General features: G+C 39.4%; 1 protein-coding gene across 1 annotated transcript in view; it reads right to left on the bottom strand.

Annotated features, from left to right (window-relative positions):
* LOC107094665 (exocyst complex component 6B-like) overlaps positions 1 to 20,568 on the bottom strand; it is a 136,959-nt gene that overhangs the window by 56,290 nt on the left and 60,101 nt on the right. The window contains exons 15-17 of the mRNA XM_015390432.1: positions 11,225 to 11,336; positions 10,778 to 10,912; positions 10,408 to 10,596 (exon numbers count right to left, since the gene is read on the bottom strand). Of these exons, the coding sequence (XP_015245918.1) occupies positions 10,408 to 10,596; positions 10,778 to 10,912; positions 11,225 to 11,336 (436 nt within the window). The remainder of the gene's footprint in view (positions 1 to 10,407; positions 10,597 to 10,777; positions 10,913 to 11,224; positions 11,337 to 20,568) is intronic.

Below are 20,568 nucleotides of genomic sequence, written 5' to 3'. Positions count from 1 at the left end.
ATCTTTCTAAATGAAAGTCATCTTGGTTGTTGCTGCTATATCTGACTCAATCAGCAGTGCTTTTACCGGACGGCTATTATAGTTCTCAAGATATTTTGGTACCTACTACAGAAATAAGCAGCACATTTTTAGTTTTCGTGAAATTTCCCCCCATTAAGGAACAGATAAGCAGAAAACACTGTTCAGCCATGTTCACACAGCTTTACTTTAATGGGAGTATTTTCTTTTCTTGCAACTAGACCTACTCTGACTCTCAGAAAATGTAGTCTTCTGTTTTCTAATTTTCAGGGAATCTTTTCTTAGTCAAAGAAGATGCAGTCAGTTTGTGTAAAGATGATTTTCCCAATAAAATGAAAGAAAAGAATAAAGCTTTAATTTAATACAATATGTAAAAACAAATGCCCTCTCCCTTAGTCTTCCATGTAGGTCGTTAGACGTTTCACCAAATTTTATCAATATTTCAGAATTAAAAAGATCCTTCAGACAAATTAGAAAGAACAACCTGAACCCCCTGTGAAATTTAGACTAATGTAATCCAGGCACCTTTGCTTTAAGTGAATTTCCCGTCTGACAGAAGCAGACAAATTCCAGCCGCTTTAATGACAGAAACAGGTTGAGGTAGCAGGCCAGCGCCAGTGGAAGTCGCATTTCCAATAACACACAGTTTCTCTGCTCCAAGATGAGATTCGACATGGTACTGAAAGTAAGGGCCAGGAAGGACAGCCAACAGAGGAGAGGTTGGATTACAGCAGACAACATGATACTGGTGTATTAGACCAGATTTCAGGCCTCTTCAGGTCCAAATATGCAATGAGGGAGCAGGTTCTGGATGAAAACTAACAGCTACGGGAGCTAAATGTGTTTTGTGGCTTTAAAACAGACTGAATACGGGACTCTCCTGATGGGAATGACAGTAAGAAGAGCAGCTCCAGATTTAAATGTTGCAGAACCATGAATGATTTCTGCATTTATATAACTAAATATCCAGAAAAATATCTGCTTTAGACACGCAAACAGATTATGAGCAAATAGTTCTACCTCACAATCTCAGACAGACACCAAGAGGAGACGTATTTTCAGAGACAGAGGTATCTCATTCGTTTCATCTCAGTTTTTCCACATTTGATTTAGTCCAGATCTGCAGATCCTTCTCTTAGCCGCAAGAAAAAAAAAAAAAAAAACACTACAGTTTCAGTTGCAACAAATTGGAAGGAAAAGTCTAGTTTTAGTAAGTAAAATACAAATAGATATTTCTGAAAGAGACTAAACATAGATTCATTTGACAAAGTTAGATTTTTCAACTGTTAATTTCCCTTTATTGTCTTTAAACTGTTTCAAGTAAAGCTTTGGTAATAGAAAATGACTGCAAACAAAGCTTCTAGAACCACTATAAAGATGTATATCAAGGACAATGGTTTCAACTGTTGCGTTTCTTGTTTTAGCCACTTCTTAATCATGTGGTGTCTCATTTTTCAAATCTATAGTATAGAGATCTATAGTAAACTATGCATACACCCAAAAGGCAAAATGTAGTATGCAAGATTTTTAGATCTATTAAACCTTGAGTATGCAAAATAAAAAAATGTCCATGATAAATCGTGTGCATTCAAGACACATCAGCCTTACCCCACATTTAACCATAAATGGTCCATGTAAAGAACCACATAAATGTCCTTTATTTAAATGTGCTAGCTGATTGAAGTGATTCAGTGGTTACCAATCACAACAACAGGGAGGTTAACAAAAAAGAAAAAAAAAATGGTGAGTGAGTGGAGAATCAGGTAAATATGTTTGATAATGACAAATAATAGAGAGGCATAAATAAAAACGGTCTGATATAGACCAATGGTTTTCAACGGTTTTGTCCTGAGGACCTACGATAAGACCTACTGTCCTGCATATTTTGGATGCCCCATCATGATTGTACCCCCTTCTCAGCAGCAACTACAGGCTGCAGGGGCCTGTTAATCAACTATTTATCCAAGTCAGCTCTGACGAGACAGAGACATACATAAAACATGCAGGACAGTTGGTCCCGAGGCGCGAGTTTAAAAACCACAGATAAAGTCTGATCGTATTAACAGTGCCATCCAAGATGGCAGGCAGTATTGACCTTTGTGCTGGCTGTGTATGTCAGTTTATGGATAATTTCTAAACATTATTTTATTCCTAAAAGTTGCATTAGGAACACAGTTCATTGTTGATTCTGGTCAAGAACTGAATGAGAATTTATGCTGTAAAAAAAAGCCATTTGCAAGGATGGGCAAAGTGGTTACACCTCTGATCGATCAACAAAATAATAATAATACCAATGATCGGGATAACCTGCCCACTGTTGCCATTTATGAAAGTCAACAAACAAAAAATAATACTGGTCAGATGTTTTGCCCATACTAAATATAACTACAATTCGTAAATGTATCTCAAAGCTTATATATACCAGAATGCTGATTATCCAGCTAACCTTCCCTGTCTTTCCTCCATTTCAGTTGTTAACACTGTCCTTCCTTTGTTTGAGACCTGTATTAAACAGAGATGGCGGGGGTCTGGTGGGTCGGTCTCTCCAATACTGAACCTAGTTTAGCGCATAGATCCAAAAACAACACTAGGGAGTCTGGTAAACCAGTCATCATCATTGGTCTGGAGATCTCGGTGATCCCTGAAAAGGTTTTCCCTCCAAAATCTCCCATTTTAGAAAAGAGGTATTCTATCAAAGAAGCATCCATCCCACACCACTGCATGTTACTTCTATATTAAAATGCTTACAGTAATCAGTATGAATGCCTCACAGCTTGTTTAATTGAGTTCTGTGGCACGAAAGGTCATGTTGATAATCCTTGAAGAGGAACATAAGGATGGGGAAACATTTAAATATTGCACAAGCTTTCATTAATGATTTAGTTTTATTTTCCATAGGTCCTCAAGCATAGATTCTAAATTCACCGATCCATTTTTTTCTGATCCAATCCAATACCGTTACATGGGCTGAGCATCTCGGCCGGTATCTGATACTGATCCAATTCTCATGTTGAATGAATTAACAGTTTACCTTGCTATGTGAGTAAAGGCATCATGCTCGACAATAAAATTGGTTAAAAAAGGTAAGAAACGAACAGAGAAAAATCATCACTAACTGCCGTGCGCTGCTCTGCAGGATGAGATAATCAGTGTTGCAATCACAGAACTGAGGAGACCAATCTCTGTAACTCTACTGTGGAGTGTGATGGCAATATAAATAGAAATTACTGGATGAGAACACTGGATCTGCATCATTCATCTGATCCAACTAATTAGACTATTTCAGAGCCAATATCTGGTCCAAGTATGAGATTGATGCATATCTAGTATAGATAGCTGAGCTTCATCAGTATAAGTAAAGTTTACACTATTGGATACTGATAGAAATATATGAAATGAACCCTTGACTAACATATCACTCTGTTTAATGAATCTCCATGTTAGCTTTAAATGACTTCATTAAATCAATGCACTTTTCATTGATTTATAACTCACCGACATACTTGTAAGGGAAATTAAAGCAAACAAGTTATTTTAAGCTTAAGTCTAGTATGTCCAAAAACTGTCTCTTGTTTTTTTTTTTTTTTTGCAGCAGGAAAAAAAAAAAAGATGAGAACACATCAAATGCGTCTTCAGGCAAACATGCGTCACTTCATTTCTCTCTCATGCTGTTGAATTTATGAGAAGCTCCAAACTGAGGGGTTAAACATGTCAGTAAGGTGAACGCCACTGCACTTCAGTAAAAACCCACATACTCACCGGTAAGGTGGCGTGCTCTACAGGCATTCCCTACAGTCAGAAACATATAAAATATCAGCTTGACTCTAAAACATCAAGGTTTCAATGTTATCACTGGGAAAAATGGGACCCTAGAGCCGTACATTAGCTGAACAGAAACCTGGAGATGTTTCCAGCTCTTTGTGCAGACCAAGTATTGCACACGCTCCCTCAGAGGGTTGACTAATTGGCCTCCATCACTCTGACATAATGAGGCATCACAGAAAATCAACACAAAATGATGAACCCAGTAGTCAAAAGGTGATCAGTGCTCCACAGTAAACAGATCAGGTAGCTTCTGAACCCTGAAACTTGGAGGCTTTCGAGACCTGAATTCCCTTACTGATTCTTACATGATCACTTTCACCCTGGAGGCCTTTCCCCATTATCCTCATTCCATCTCAATAATTTGAGCCTGGCTGAATTATGAGCGTTATTCTGCAGAGTCCAACTCTGAGTGAAGCTATTAGCTCTTGGATAACGTCTGCAGAGACCCGAACCCAGCGGAGATGTTGTGTTTACAGTGTCCAAAGCTGATGAAGACATCTGATCCTGCTGAGGTCTATCTCCAATACAACATAGCTTCTAGCTCAGGGCTCTGAACTCTGAAAAAACATCCACAGACATAAAAACCCACAAAAATGAAATCTCAATCCTACAGGAGTGCAGGAATCCCAAACTTTACCTCGGTCATCCCAAACTTTTACTGCGTATACTTATTTTTCTTTTTGCAACTCATTTTAGTGAGGTATTTAAAGAAATATTTGGAAAATAAAGTGCTGTGTTGATTTAAACACAGAAGATGAAACATCCAGGTACATTATTAATGGACAGCTGGTCAGACAAGGAAGGAGGGAAACATTTATCAGGTGGGAAACAAGATTTTCATGAGGAAAACAAAAAAGAAACAAAATAACCCATCCCCGTGTGGAGGAGTGGGCTGCCACTGTGCTGCGCCCAGGAAGCAGCGTTGGGTTAGGGGTTTTGACAAGGAACCAGGTTCTTGCAACCTTCTTAAATCACAAGCGCACTACTTTAACCCACTAGACCAGCACTACCCTGAATGGTAAGGGTTCTCATTTAAGTCAAACAACAGATCTTCTACTGCAATCCTCACAATGTTTTAAACTTCTGCAATTTGTGGTAATCTGCCATTAAAGTCACTTAAATATGATGGACTAGAGATGCTTCTTAAAATTGCAGGACATTAGACACCATTTATTTAGACTTAGAAAATGAAGCTTCTGAACTAGGCCATTATATTTTTAACTTTAACTTTGAGTCAGGATGGCCAAGCAGCCGAAGGCGCAAGCCTCAAGTTATAACTCATTACCAGCTTGGAGGATTCTATTCTCCAATAGGAGGCATGAGTTCAAATCCCACTCCTGACAGTGAAGTTGCATCTTTATGGAAGTGTTGGCCTAGTGGTTAGAGCAGCGGGCTTGTGCTCTGAGAAGGTTGCAAGTACCTGATTCGATCCCCACAGCCTGCACTCTGGGTCCCTGAGCAAGACCCTTACCTTTTACTGCTCCCTGTGTGCTGCACAATGGCAGAACCACTGCTCCCCAAGGGGATGGGTTAAATGCAGAGGTAAATTTCTCCAGTGTGAGAAATAATAATGTTCAATTATTGGGGGAAGTGGAGGCCTAGTGGTTAGGGCATAGAGCTTGGATCCCAGAGGTTCTGAGTTTAAGCCCCACCCCCACAGACTGCCACTCTGGGTCCCTGAGCAAGGCCCTTAACCCCACACTGCTCTCCAGACGCCGCACAATGGCAGCCCACTGCTCCCCAAGGGGATGGGTTAAATTCAGAGGTTATTTTGTTGCTCTGTACTTGTGACAGTGTAATGACAGTACACTGTCACAAGTTTAAAAGTTTGTTAAAAGTTTAAAAGTGTAAATTTTAAAGGAAAAGAAGGAATGTAGAGAAATGAGAAGACGAGCGATAAATTCTCCACCTCTAAGATCGAACCCAGAGGAGTTAAAAATAGGACTGTTTCCCCCAAAACAAACTGGATCCGATTTGGCATAAGGTCATATGATGTTGCTTCCAATCGGAATGGTCAGAATGAGTCAGAGACATGGTTGGTAAACATCCTCTTTGGGGGAAACACATTGGCCAAAATGCAATGTAAACATGAAGCAAGTTTTGATCACTGGAGTGAAACTGATCTCGTTTTAGCTTGTTAGAGCAGTTTCATGTTTACTCACAGAACAGTGTTTATTAAAGCGGCTGTTATCTCGGGATTTCCAGAACATACTCTCATCGAATACCTGATCTCACATATTTGGTGGCCTTTAGACAAAGCTTCTACTCAGACCAGATGTTTTTTGAAGAAATTGAAAGTGTGTAGAGACGTATGGCCTGCTGACTAGGGGTGGGTATTGCCAAAGAAGTCACGATTCGATCCGAATCACAATTCACATGCCACGATGCGATTCTATCACGATGCATCGCAATACTTGAAATATGGCGATGAATTGCGATATTTTCACTGAACACTGTAAGAAAGAAATACAGCTATTACCAGTGGCTGACTGGCTGTGTGTGATCTGGGTACAGTAGTGTCTTCAATTGATACATAACTGAAAGCAACTGAATTCATAATTAGCTTCATTTATTTAAACGACTATCGAAGGATCGTCATGATGATTATTTTGCACACCCCTACTGCAGACACCCTCCAGCAGTGTGTTTTCGGTGGTTAGCCTCTTTATTTTGAACGGTTACTTTACCAAAAACACCATAAATACAAACGCTGGACTGGGTAAGATTATGCACCATGTCATTACACCGCCAATGAGGCTGGATGTGTTCGTGTTTGTTAACACCAAATAACAGGGAATGTTGCAGCTTAAATTCAGACCTGTGGAGCATTTCTTTTTTTTTTTTTTTTTTTAGTTTCTGAGTTTCTAAATCAGCTGCAGCCTCTGGTATCTTTGCTGGTATCAACCATCTTTTTCAAAGTATTCACATACTGATGATCAGACATGCTGTGATGCATAACTTGGTTCTAAAAAGTGTACATTTAAGTTGCTGTTCTCTTTGCTTTGTTTTTTGGGGGTTTTTTTTGTTTTGTTTTTTACAGTGGGTTGACAGGAAAGGGGTTATGAGGGAAGGGGAGGGGAGAAACATTCGGCAAAGCACCACAGGTCAGATTCGAACCCACGCCAGCCACGTCGAGGATTAAGGCCTTCGTACATTGGTTTATGTGCTAACCACTGCTGCACCGAAACACGCCCCTAAGTTGCTATTCTATCAGCTAAAAACTTCCAAACTATGTGTGGAAATCCCAGCAGCTAAGCACTATTTCATTCTAATCATCTCCAGTCACTTAGATCTAATTTTTCCTTATTTTGAAGCACAAAGAGACCCTCAAATGCACAGAGTTGCTGCTGTTTTATTGGTTAAGTTATCTGTGAACCTGCAACTGGAAATGTGAATTTATTAAAGCAACCTGGTGAGTGTAGAACAAGCCTTAAAGGAACTTGGAACATTAACAGTATGTATATCAGTAACTCCTGGCTTTTATAATAGCCTCCTAACTGAAGCCGTATCCAGTTCATGTCTACATAACTCACCTCTTTCACACCACCAGTCCTTATCTGAGCGGGGTCATACCACCCAGCGTTTTAGATCCATAGCATCTGATCTACTTAAGAGGCCTCACGCCACGTTCGGGTCCGTGTTAAAGCATGTGTGATGGGGTCATGTCCGGGGCTTTGGAACAGGGGTGGGTGTGAAGGAAAAGCTGATTAGATGTGCTGCAAAACACTTAGCTCCAGCACCGTCTGTGTGTGGCCCTGTGACCCGGCTGGTCCGAATCTAGGCGCCTAATCACCTTAAAGCTGATCTGCGTGTGTGTTTGCATCATAGGAGTCTGTTCATGACCTTTGATCAAAACAGGGTGGCAAGAAAAGAGGTCTTTGGGTATTTGACTTTGTTCTTGGAAGAATTTAATTCATTAAATTTCATATCATTAATCTGCATGACTGCAGATAAAAAAAAACACCCTGTGTTTGTTTTTTTGTTACTTATATTTTATTGAACTTTTAAAAAAGAACATTTAAAATGTAACTTACAGTGTCCATTTCTTCCATTTCTTTTCCAATTGTGGTTCTTGTAGCCTTAAGGAAGTATGTTTGCTTTTCCATTAGGAATATATCTTTTATTGTTGTTACCCATTGCTATTTTGATGGTGAAATACACTTCTCCCAGTTCCTTGTGATTTTTTTTTTATCAACAATATTTAATAATTTACTAAATATTCATCAGATTTATCAATAATACCATCGCAAAAATTATACAAATCCAGAAGTTTAGGCTTTAACTGCGATTGCTTTTTTAAAGAGTTTTGAGCTTACATCGATATCAATACCGCAGATATATTAGCATAGACAGACAGAGAGACAGACAGACACCGTAATTTTCGGACTATTAGCCACACCTGAATATAAGCCGCAGAAGCTAATTTGCATGATTTGTACATATACAAGCTGCATCGGACTATAAGCCGCAGGTTTTTTTATGTTTAATGTCCGTCTTTCTCGCTGTCGTTCTGTCTCGTACCACTCGCGGTAGAAGTCTGCTTCCAGAGGACCTCCGCATTCCCCCCAAGCGTGTACCGTACTTGTGTGTTGAAGCAAATGTGACGTCAACATGGTGGATGGTAAAATCGATAGATTTAGGTATTACGCTAGTGGTCGTTAGTTGTAAAAGTCCATAGATAAGCCACATTGTTATAAAAGCAGCAAGGTTGAAAAATGGGGGAAAAGTTGTAGTCCGAAAATTACGGACGGACCGGCCGGTCGGTCGGTCGGTCGGTCGGTAGATAGACAGATGTTTGGATGAGAGCATGATGATTGTGATATGATTTTTATTAATCTGCGATCAATATAAAACATTATTTACATTGATAAACTTTTAAATACAACTGACTTAATTTTATTTATTTTTTAAGCTCTTAAATCAGGGATTTAAATCATAAGCAACATTCTTCAAATCATAAAAAAAAAAAATGTAATTGGGTTTTTTCAATTTAATCCCAATATCAGACAGACAAAGACCAACAAGCCGAAAATAACCAACAAACATTAATATCGCCCCACTCTCACTGATGGGTTTCACATTATAAATCAATAAATGATTAAGATTTATACTGATGTTAACGTTTAATTGATTTAAAAAAAAAAAAAATCTAATCGAAAGTACAAACTAAATGAAACTTGCTCAGGCATTTACCGTAACAAAGACACTATTGGGAAATTTATACATTACAGATAAAAACGGGTCACAAAGAGTTCATTAAAGATCCTTGGAATAACCTAATTAGAGCAGTGGCCTTTTATTAAAAAGCACCGCTGCTTTAATGCTTTAAGGCGTTCTGAATTAACAGGATCTAATGATTTCCCCAGCCGCACTGTGAAACACGCTCTACGAGCTGCAAATGTTGCACTACGGCATCCTGACTCAAGAGTAAGGTGATTACAGTTGGGGCTTTAGTGTCAATAGCCTGAGCCTGTGGATAATCCGCAGCTGCTGACCCGAGCTGCTCACCCTTTAATCATCTCAGCGTAGCCCCGTGTTAACGATCTAATCTGTAAGCAGCCGACACTAACGAACTAAAGCAGATTGTTCAGCCCTGTGATGTGCTATGCTGACACGACGAGGCGCTTTCAAAACAAACAGAACTCCTCAAAGGTTAAAGGCTGTTCCTCAAAAGTGTCTCTTCCAGTTTTAGCTGCTGAAAATGATTTTTATTCCAATTTTTCCACTTGTTAAATATTATAGAAAGGAAATAGATTAATCTGGTTTTGAAGCTTACCCAGCACTAATGCTGTATATAATCACTCTGTATGCTTTAGTGACTCGGGTTGCCATGTTATTGAGATTTGCTTGATGGTTTAGGCTGTATTTTTTGGATTTGATAAAGCCGCTGCATAAACTATACAAAAATAAGAAAAAATATCTTAAATTAAGTGATTTTACCCTTCATTTGACCAGGTAAATGAGATTTGCCAATGGAATGAGAATTTTAAAATGAGATAATTAGATAATATGCACTTGAAATAGGACAATGCTGTTGTGTTTTCTTATTTTAAATGTAAAATGTCTTGTTCCATTAGCAAAATGTCTCTTTTACCCCCTTAATCCAAGAACAAATGCACTTATTTTAAGAAAAACCTACTTTTCTATTTCGATTTTTTCTAGTGAATTCATCAAATGATCATTTTGTTACTGATACTTTTCAGAAGTCAGTTCATATTTTTATGTTTGGCCAATTAAAACTCACTGAATCGATGGTTTTCTTTACTACAATCAGCTGCAGGACGTAACTTGGGCTGTTTTAGGGATTTAAAACAATTAATAGATACATTTTATTATTGACAAGCAGCTCTATACTTACTGTACGTGAGCAAACAAAGCAAACAGAATTTTATAGAAACTGTGAAGACCGACTGATCACTCACTTAAAATGTATTAAATCTGTCACCTTGGGGGAAAAAATTAAGCTTTTGGAAGAATCTTTTTATTTTGTGGCAAAATTCATGGGACGTTTATCAAATGCAATAAATGTGCTGCACTAATGCACTTATGTGTGGGGGTACTAACCGGCAGGTTGGTGAAGACGCTAAACGTGCTCCGTAGAAACGCGATCAGGTCAACCAGGTAGTCGCTGGTGGTTAGATTCCCGCTTCCTTGAGCGGGCGACATCCAGTCATAATCAGCCAGCTGCAGGAACTGGTCAATCTTAGCGTTCAGGCTGGTGTAGATCTCTGCCTCAGCTGCATGCCGGGCATCCTGTATTGGGACAGAGAGTTTCCAGTGCATACATTTAAAGACCGTTTCAGGAAACACATTAATATATATGCTTTGCACACAGGGGGGAAAAAAAGTTGTTCGTTTGTGGTTTTGTTTGTGTTTTTTTCAGAGAAATTAGGCTAAAAAGGAAAGAAGAAAGGAAAGCTAGAAGTTTACTTACCTTGAATGTTGAGGTCCCGTAGAGCTTGGTGGCGTTCACCATGTCAGGGGGAACATTCGTTATGTTGGTTATGAACTCCTCCAGGAAATGGCAACTCTGCTCCAGGTGGGTGGTGTTAATGATCACCTGCACCAACTGTACAAACAGACAAACAGCAGTCAGGAAGTAGAGTAAGAAAAAGATTAACGCAGCGCCACAATAAGAGCTAAAGGAGGTTCAGTTTTAGGAGCAAATCTAAAGTAAAATCATTCTGCCGTGAAAATGTCCATCCTCAGCCATCATCTTGTCTTATCCAGCGCACATCACTTTTGGAAAGAAGGAAAAATATTTCCCTTTTTTTTTTTACCCAACAGATTGGGTAGAGCTTGTGTGTTTTTCATGGTTAAAGAGCCAAAGATGATGAGAGGTATACATGTCCACCTTAACCAGGTGGACGTTGTCCTTTACCTCCGCCAGGCCCACATTCTTCTTCTTGATGGCGTAATGAAGACTGTTACTCAGGGTTCTGGTCAGCAACAAGTTGGTTGACTTGCGGATCATGTCGTCTATCTCTGTGGAACTGCAGACAGAGAGACATCTGTGATCAAAGCATCTTACTGTTGTTCCCACTTCAGTGTTTCCAGACCAGGCATGGAGCTAAATGTTTTCTATTCCGCTGTTATGTAATAGTAGATCTGTGTGATATGGACCAAAAATAATATTGATATTTATGGGCATAACAGCGATACATGATACTTATCTATATTTTTTTTATTTCCTAAAGTGATTTAAGAAAAGTACATGAAAGACATGTGGAAAATTTACCATAACTACATAAAAAAAAACAGCTGCTGCAGATTAATTTGAAAATAACCTTCTTTTTTTTTTTAAGTGAACAGATATGATGTATGTGCTAGATGACTGTGCTACCTGTGTTTCACCATGGACACAACATGTTCAGGGTGATACAAACTAGTCTTAGTTCCTTTTATGAATGTTGCAGATGTATTTTAGCCAAAAAGGTTCCTTTTTGATCTCATCTGAGACCCTTACTTAATGCAGGGGTTGACGTTAAGGATTTTATAGATAATAATATTAATATAATGTGACTTTTCTAGAGAATCATTATACATAGTTATTTTATACAGGGTTTCCTCTGTCTTGCATAATTTCAGAATTCTCTGACTTTTAACTGACTATGGATTAGTTTTCCCAGAAAAAATAAATGCAGCAACAAGACAATAATAATAAGATAACAGGTCACCAATTTAACATGTTTAGCTCTATAACATTTAAATGCACCTCTCCAATGTCTAAGAGAAAAAAATTTATGAACATTTTTTTTTATGTATGACCTGCATCAGTTTACAGAAGACTGCCATATGATAGCCATATTTACACTGTGCGCATAGCATACAATTATGCCAATTTTCCTAATCCCTGACCGATAATTTTTAATCTAGGGTTATGGTGGGTAAAATGGGTGGAAGGTAAAATAGCCTTGTTGTTGTTTTTTAGCCTGCCAAGTTGAAAAAATTTGTCTGATTCGCGCCGGACAAAAATCACGCCATCTGGCGGAAAATCACGCGGCTTTTTGAAATCACACGGCTTTTTAAAATCACGCGAGAATGTGTACAAAACAACAACAATGGCGCCGGCAACGCTTGTGGGTCGGTTTCAGCGAATGTCGGTGATTTTAAAGTAATTTTTAATGTTTTTTTTTTTTTTGCGATCATTGCATTTGCCCGCAAAACTACTTGCACCGGGCGATCGGGCAATGGTTAACATCGAGCCCTGTAATGTATCTGCTGTATCTTCTACAAGTTGTGTTAAAAACTCTGACCCGGACTTCCAACAGTTTTCTTTCTTCTTTACACTCATCCATGGAGGACAAATTTCCATAACCTCTAAAGCCTTCTTCGACCAACTGAAGATTAGTCCAATTTTATTTCAGGGTGTCTTTGAAACGGGGCTTAAAATGCAAGCTTGTCAAACTTCTCAGATGTAAAAGTTGAATGCTGTTTATCAGTTTCCTTTCACCTCACAATTATGCACAGTTTTGTTTTGGCAAATGAGATAAAAACCCATTTATATAGGTTTGGGGTGGTTATGTGACAGGAATATGAAAACATGTAAGTACTTTTGCAGGGGACTGAAAATGCAGGAGCAAAGAGAAGAGCAACACATCTAACTATGCGTAGTGATGCCAGCAAAAACAGTTTGGGTAAATTTCTGAAGGAGTAAATGTCAGCCAAGCTCCTTAACAGCTTTACCATGTTTTAATCCATCCTGGTACCTTTCAATAAACTGATCTGTTCTAGGGTAAAAAGGGATGCACAGAACAAGCCCATCATTCTTTTCTGATAAAGTTTTCTAACATGATTTTAATAGTCAGTAAATTACCAACTCTCCACAACCAGCCAGGCAAAACCCTGAGACCAGCTCAAGTTACCCAATAAAGAAAGTTCATGGCAGAGACGCAGACCGGCTTAACAAAATGACTGACATGCTATCCGTTTTGTTTTGTTTGAAATGAGCCCGATGTTTGGTGAGGAAACTCAGACAAATTTCAGCACCGTGTTACTGGGGAGTCCGGTAACATTTTGCATGGCAGCAAGTTCCCCTGGCAAATGGTTTAATAACAGGTTCCTGGAAGAATCAAACTGTGCAACAAATGCACACAGAGCCGGAGACATCCATGCAAAGGTCTGAAGAGGTGAAAAATACAGATAATCAGCAGGAAAAAAAAGAAAAAGGATCATTCCAACAGAGAAATGATGAATAATCTCTGTTTAGTTCGAGGTTTTCTGACTCCAGAACCCTGCGGGTAACACACACACACACACACACTCATTCCAACCAAATCAGTAAATTGTCTGCGCTTGGAATTCAACCTAAACACACACAGACGCATGCAGCTTCGCCTGAGGGAGAATGAATACTGGAATCCTAAACTCTGTCCTTTTCCAAAAAAGCTCAAGAATCCAAAAAACGTTCCGGCAACTCAGGGGGGCATAAAGAAAAAAAAAGAAAAAGAAAAAAAACCTGGAACAGCAGAAGTGCAGAGTGGACAGAAATGATGTGTGCAGCGAGTGGCAAAAAGTCAATGCATCCTAGTGAACTCTGTGGGTGTACAAATATAGACCCACCGCAGGGTTCAGATTGAATTTCATTGTATTTATGCTGCCATCAGTCACAAACAGCCGGCGGTCGGCTCTGTCAAAGAGAGGCCAGACGACTTCGACTCAGACATGTTAACAACACACTGAGGGATGGATGGAGGCATACATGGAGATCATCATCCAAGAAATACAACTCAACTAATGCAGTTATCAGCGGCGCTAACTAACTGACAAAAATCGTAACCATCTTACACAAATCTAAATAATGAACTTGTGTCATTTGATAATTATGAATTCCAAGCATATCCCGTCCTTAGCGGTTACTCAGGGCTTTATTCTCAGCTCACTTTCATTCCAAATCTATAGTCTCTCTCCAGCCCCGATTATGAGGCGTGAAAAAATCCCATATGCGTTGTTTATTTACCACCACAGTCGTCTAAAGCAGGGCCGGACTGGTAATCTGGTAATCCCAGACTGGTAATCTGTGATAACAGGCATTTGTCCGGTGGGCCGGTCCTAATTACAGCATGCAAATGCCGGCCCTCCTTAAACCATACCGGCCCCAACACTTAGTCTCCAGCTGAAGCAACTACCTGTCACAGTAAATAACTGGAGGAGCTCAAGAAGTAATGCAATGTTAAATACCTAAATGATGCATGCAGTATACTGTATAAAGCCCTTCCTTGTCATGCACATCCTTGTGACGGTTGGCATATGGTGTAATTTTCTATTTGTTCAAAGTGTAAAATCCTCGCAACAAACTAAATTATAATAAAACTAAAATGCTTTCTTCAAACCGAACTACGATGTTCCTCTTATATTTGGCGAATTCATGTTAGAATATTTTGCAAAAATATGTTCCTGTGCATGATGGTGTTTTGCATCTTAAGGCTAACGTTTCCAGTCTTACATGCATTGTTGCCAGGTTGGGATGTTTCCCAAGCTGGCAGTTTAGGAAGGCCGTCTATAGGTAAAAAATGTTTTTCTTTAGATTTATGGCCTATGAGATCATTGGACTTTGGTTCAAATTGGGTGAGATTTCGTATATCCAGGCGGTTTATGAAAATTTTTTGGGCTGGAAAACGTGAGTCAGTGACATCTGGCAATCCTGCTGGACGTTACACAGCAGCAGTCACTGTGGCCTCCGTGTTAATAACCAAATCCAAAAGCCGCATTATAGAAGTCTTGGTGATGGTTGTCATGTGATGCTTGAAGATAGATCGGTTAATCCACAATGTGTATTCGTATTTATCCAGGGAGGGCGCATAAGTGGGCCGGGGTAGATGGAAAAATGCTAAAAATCATTCCCAGTCCGAGCCTGGTCTAAAGTCACATCTACTCATGGTTGAAAGAAACAAAGAAAAAAAGAAAGAAAGAAAGGTATAGTAAGTTTTGATATATCAATAAACTGACAGGTGTGCACAAGCCGACATAAATTTTATGATTGGCAAATGCTCATGTCCGCAGGTTGCAGATTACTGGTGACAACTAGAAAGTATGGAATTGTTAAAGATATGAAAGTTATTACCCACTAGATGCATGCAATGAACAACGCATGCATCCGTGTGTATGTAATCATTATTGGCGCTTAATTTCACTTTAAATAAATGGCTTTAGCCTTTTTAGTATAAATTATGTTTACTAAATAGGGTGTTTATGTGTCGACCGAAAGCGTTTAGTAGCCCATTCCCTCTGGCCAAAATACCCCTTTAAACCCAGGAACAATCGGCTTTCAGTGGCAGAGGGCCGGTTTGACGCACTATATTACTTAATATCATAGAGCACAACGTACGGATGTCAACACACCATGTCAGTTGCATCAGATTTTACAAGCCGAAACACTTTACATTTAATAAACATGCCACTGCCCCGGGTAAGAGATTTGGAGGGACAAAAGAGTAAAACAATAAAGTAGACTGACTACGCCCTGGTTTCTTAACATGTTGCTCTCCAGTGTTTACTTTCCTGATTTCTGCCGCACTGGTGATATCATCAATACTAACCCAGCATGATGGTGTCACCAGACACACAGCAGGTGGCGGATAGATGCCACGCAGCTTGCCAGCGAGGGGCCAGACTCAGTTTTTTGAGGGTTTTTTAGCAATGGGAAGGGAGAAAGATGCCGATTGTTAACGGGTTGACCCATGTTGGAAAAACATGCGTTGATTTGGTGAACCTGTCTTTCAAAATAAGAACAGTGTTGGAGCCGAACACCATTAGAGGTCCTGATCTATCTATACCTGTATAGCTGCAAATCAGCTGGGGTTCCCAACATCATCAGTATTTCAGAGGTAACAGCCAGGCCAGTTGGGCCTGGGTGAGTTGACCTTTAGTTGAGATATACCAGAAGTGGGGGATGGAGGAAACAATATGTCAGATATCCAGTCTTTACTCCAGGGATCATTGGTCTGAAAGTCACAGTGCACTTCTTGTTACAATACAACATACACAGGTAGACATCTTGAACTGAGAATTTTCCACACAGTGCAACCAAATATATGAACGTGTTAAACCCAGTTTGTATAGAGGGTTATTTTTGGTTACCCATCTGAAGATATAAACGCAGAAGCACTATTTGTCTTTAGTTATTGGAAAACTTTTTCATTCAGTGTAAAAATTATTTGAGAAGCACAAATCCAACTAATTAACACCTTACTGGTGGTCAAGTACAATGCAATGTTCACTTTTTGTCTGGGATGGCACATTTTGGAATAGCCTAAAATCTGGCACCAACAAGGCAGAGGATGTCTTAGTGAATATATCATCATTTGATTTTCCTTACAGTGAAAAAACAAGTCAATAACACAGGTCAGGTTTGTTAAACCTATAACCCACCCTTTATGCACACTTGAAAGGTGCATTTTCTTATTTGTTGTTATTTTTCTAAACCATAAACGTTAGTTTCTGGGGGGAAATATCTAGAATTTTCCACTGGAGAAAAGTAGATGTTTTTGTAGTCAGTCAGCTTATGGGGAATACCAATCTAGTCTTCACTTCAAGCACTAAGGCAAAACAAGCATGGACTCTCTCAGCAACACTCTCCTTAACATTTACAGCTCGACACATTCACACCCACAGTCGTCTACCATCGGGCATCTGAGTGGCAGCTCTCTTTTTCACTTTCTACTATTTTTCCACAAATTATTCAGGGATTATGAAAACCAAACCTGGGTCGAAACAGTTCCGCTTATTTCCGTCTAAGTTACCAGTAGCTCTCTTTCCCATAGATTTTCATGTCTTCACCACCTCATCACCTTTTCTTCCAGAACAATCACAAAGTCCCATCACTAGAGCTGCAGCCAAACTAACATCCAGCTCTGTCAAGTCACAAAATGATGTCTTTACCAAGCGGCTGTGGTTAATGGAGAAAAAGGAGGATTAAAAAAGTGTTTACCTCAAAACTAGAGAATTTATAGAAAAGAATGTATTTAAATATATGAGAAACAAATGCACTAATATATATGTGAGTGTGTGTACCTGTCTTGGTCTCAGAGTGAGGACAATTTTTCCAATTTCACCATCAAATTGAGGATCAGTTGTTTCAAGGCGAGGACATTTTGCCGGTCCTCACATTCTATTTTGCTAATGGTTAGGTTTAGGGCTAAGGTGTCAATTGGTTAAGCCCGGTGTACACTGTCCGATTTTCAAGGCGATCGGGCCAACTTTCAGCTTGATTGTGCGTTGTGAGCTTGTAGTGTACAGGGGGTTATGAGCAGCGAGCAGCCTCTAACGACCACCTCCCGATCAGGAATTGTGAGGTCTGGTTAAATCAAACCTGTTTGATTTTCTTGATCAGCCATGTCTTTTTCAAATACGTTGTCCCTTTTCTTTTTAGGACTTTCAGCACAAAATTGCACAAATCTTGGGAAAATTGAATTCAGGTACAAATTTGATGCGACACAAGCTTAAATTCCTATTTGGTATTCTTAAAAAAAAGAAAAGAATATAGATTTATTTCACTAAAGCAGAGTCCTAACCTTTATTTTTTTGTGACAGAAAAAACTACAATACAAAAATACATCAAACATAATTCAATTTCCCCATTTTATTGGCAAACAATAGGATTAAAATAGCTGGAGCCGTGAAAACCGAAGCTGAATGAGGACTAAGGTTTATAGTTAGGGAGCTAAAAACAAAGCGTGGCATCTTGGGGTCACCAAGTTTCTTTTACAGCCATTGTCCCCATCTCCACTGGGTGTACCAATAATTATGCAGTGCGCAGTAGCTCCCAAAGTGCATGGATCGCTTCTTTCCGCCTAATTACAAATGTGAGCAGGTCGAGACCAGAGGTCAGGGATATCGATGACCATAATCCAGCTTCTTCGTCCCATCTGCTTCCGTTGCTGCGAGCCACTGCGTGTTTGAAGTCGACAGGAAGGCGTGCCCCCGCGGTAACCAGATAGCAGGGTGTGCACAACTGTAGAAATCAACCAAGCTCAAAGGGTTGAGAGTCATTACTTTGATTGAGGGAAGCAATTTGTCCTGTCTGGTCAGTAGGAGACTTGAAGGAGGTTTTGACGTGGAGATTCTCCTATTTTGGGTTTTAAGAAATCTTTTCTAGTTGGTCTGTGTGTTTTATTCTCTTAACTACAAGCCAAATACCAATCACTCCTTCTCCTGTTTCTGCTCCTTTTCTTTGACCAATCAGCTGAGGGATGCTCAACTCAAAGCTGCAGATTTAGGCTACGTTCACACTGCTGGCCTTGATGCTCGATTCCAATTTGATTTTTGTGAAATCCAATTTGTTTGCATTGCCGTTCACATTTCCAAATATGAAATGTGAACGGCATTGTATGTTATCTCTTGTGTGAATTGCAGTCATACAGCTCATGTGTCCCGCATGAGCAGTAGAGGATGCAATGACGTCACAAGCCAGCGCGCTTCGTGTTTACGGAAGTAAACATGGACGTAGTGCTGGAGCGCATCTGGCGATCTTTCCAAACCTTAAAACCTCAATCTTTTCAAGATGGTTTAAAAAATACTGCTCTCCGCATCATCGTCCGCTATGGTGTTTGTTTTCTTGCCGCTTATGTGTAACAAGATGTAGAATAGGGACCCATGTCGGTTACTAAAGGCGTTCAGGTCGGATGAATGCGACCTGGCTGTTCAGACACAGGTCGCATTTGAAAAGATCAGATTCGTATCGGATTCAGGAACACATAACCAAGTGGCCCAATCTATAATCTGGAGGGAAAGAGGAACTGGATTTGTTAACCAAAGGATGTTCCATGAAAAGAATTTGGGAATAAAATAACCAGATATTAGGAGAGCACCTATGGCAGATTTCCGGATCACCAATTTACGACCTTCATATTTTGGTCAATATTGATGTTTTTCTTAAAAATAACTGACACTATCTGTTGTTATATATGGAAGCCGAGAGAAATCGTGTCCCTCCGATACTTTTTTTAGGTGGTTTTCTCAAGAAAACAAATTAATTTTGTCATTATCTTAAGATAACGAAAGTTGTTTTGTCGTCATAACGAGATGATTGGTGTGTGTTAAAACTGATTACATCCTTCAATACCACAACAGTGGGAGTGGATTTATAAGTCATGGCAGCCTATGTGTAATTCTGTAAATAAACCTGTGTTTAAATTTTAGGTAACGAGACGACGTTGTTGGTTTGATGATTTGCTTCCACTTCTGATTGATAAGTTTAGACCTATGCCTCCGATGCCTAAGCGTCGGAAATGTTTTCTGAACAGCCCCAGTGTTACGCCTGTAACAGGTATAAGATGTATTAACCCCCGAAATGAGTCCAGATTAAAGATTTTCATTAGGAAAACAGTCAGACTTGTTTCTATTGTTTTCCATGCATCCAATCATCCACCACGACCTGACAATGAGTGAAAAGAAAAAGTAAACTAAAAAACGGATTATTTGCGAGCACAAGAACGGGCACCACAGGCATGGATGGACTGGGAATTCAGGGCTGTTTGCCAGCCTCGTTCATTACTCATACAGGTTAAGCATCTCGTTATCTCAAGAAATCAATAACCGTTTTCTCATGATTATGACATAATTATCTATCCTGCTGCCCTCTGGTAAGAGACTTTGCAGCATCTGATGCAGGTCCAGCAGATTCCAGAACAGTTTCTTCCCCACCGCTATTAGACTGCTGAATGTTATGTAAAATGGGTTATCAAAAAAAAAACAAAAAAAACACTGAATGTTAGAACTGTACCTATACTGCCATATGTTTAAATTACTGTTTTTTATTACAATGTTGCAACTAATGCACTTCAAAAAATGAATTAGGCTAGAGAGCTGTTATTAAAAAACATATTTTTGTTTACACTCGTGTATAACAAATGACAAAATGAAATCTGTCTAAGTCTCTCCGAGTCTAGTTATCTCAAGAAAACAATTAATTGTTTAACCATGATAACGAGATAGTTATGTGGTTATATAGGGGGGAAAAATTTGAGTATGACCGCTCTCGGCTTCCATGGTTATAAGATAAGAAACCTTCACTATTTCAGTTTTATCTTACTGAAAGACAATCAGAATCAGTGAAACAATAAGAGCTTCTCAAATGTCTACTCTCAAATATAAATGAGCATTTAGTAGGTGTCAGTGAGTGATTTTCAGATGAGGTAGATGAGGAAGTATTCAAGGCCGATTAATCAGCTGACCGGTCCACCCGTGCAACCCTACCAGATACACTACAAAAGATGGAAATCTAAA

Source organism: Cyprinodon variegatus, unplaced genomic scaffold (genome assembly GCF_000732505.1).
Source record: "Cyprinodon variegatus isolate N-32 unplaced genomic scaffold, C_variegatus-1.0 Scaffold499, whole genome shotgun sequence".
NCBI classification, from domain to species: Eukaryota; Metazoa; Chordata; class Actinopteri; order Cyprinodontiformes; family Cyprinodontidae; genus Cyprinodon; species Cyprinodon variegatus.
This window is presented reverse-complemented; position numbering and strand designations above follow the sequence as displayed.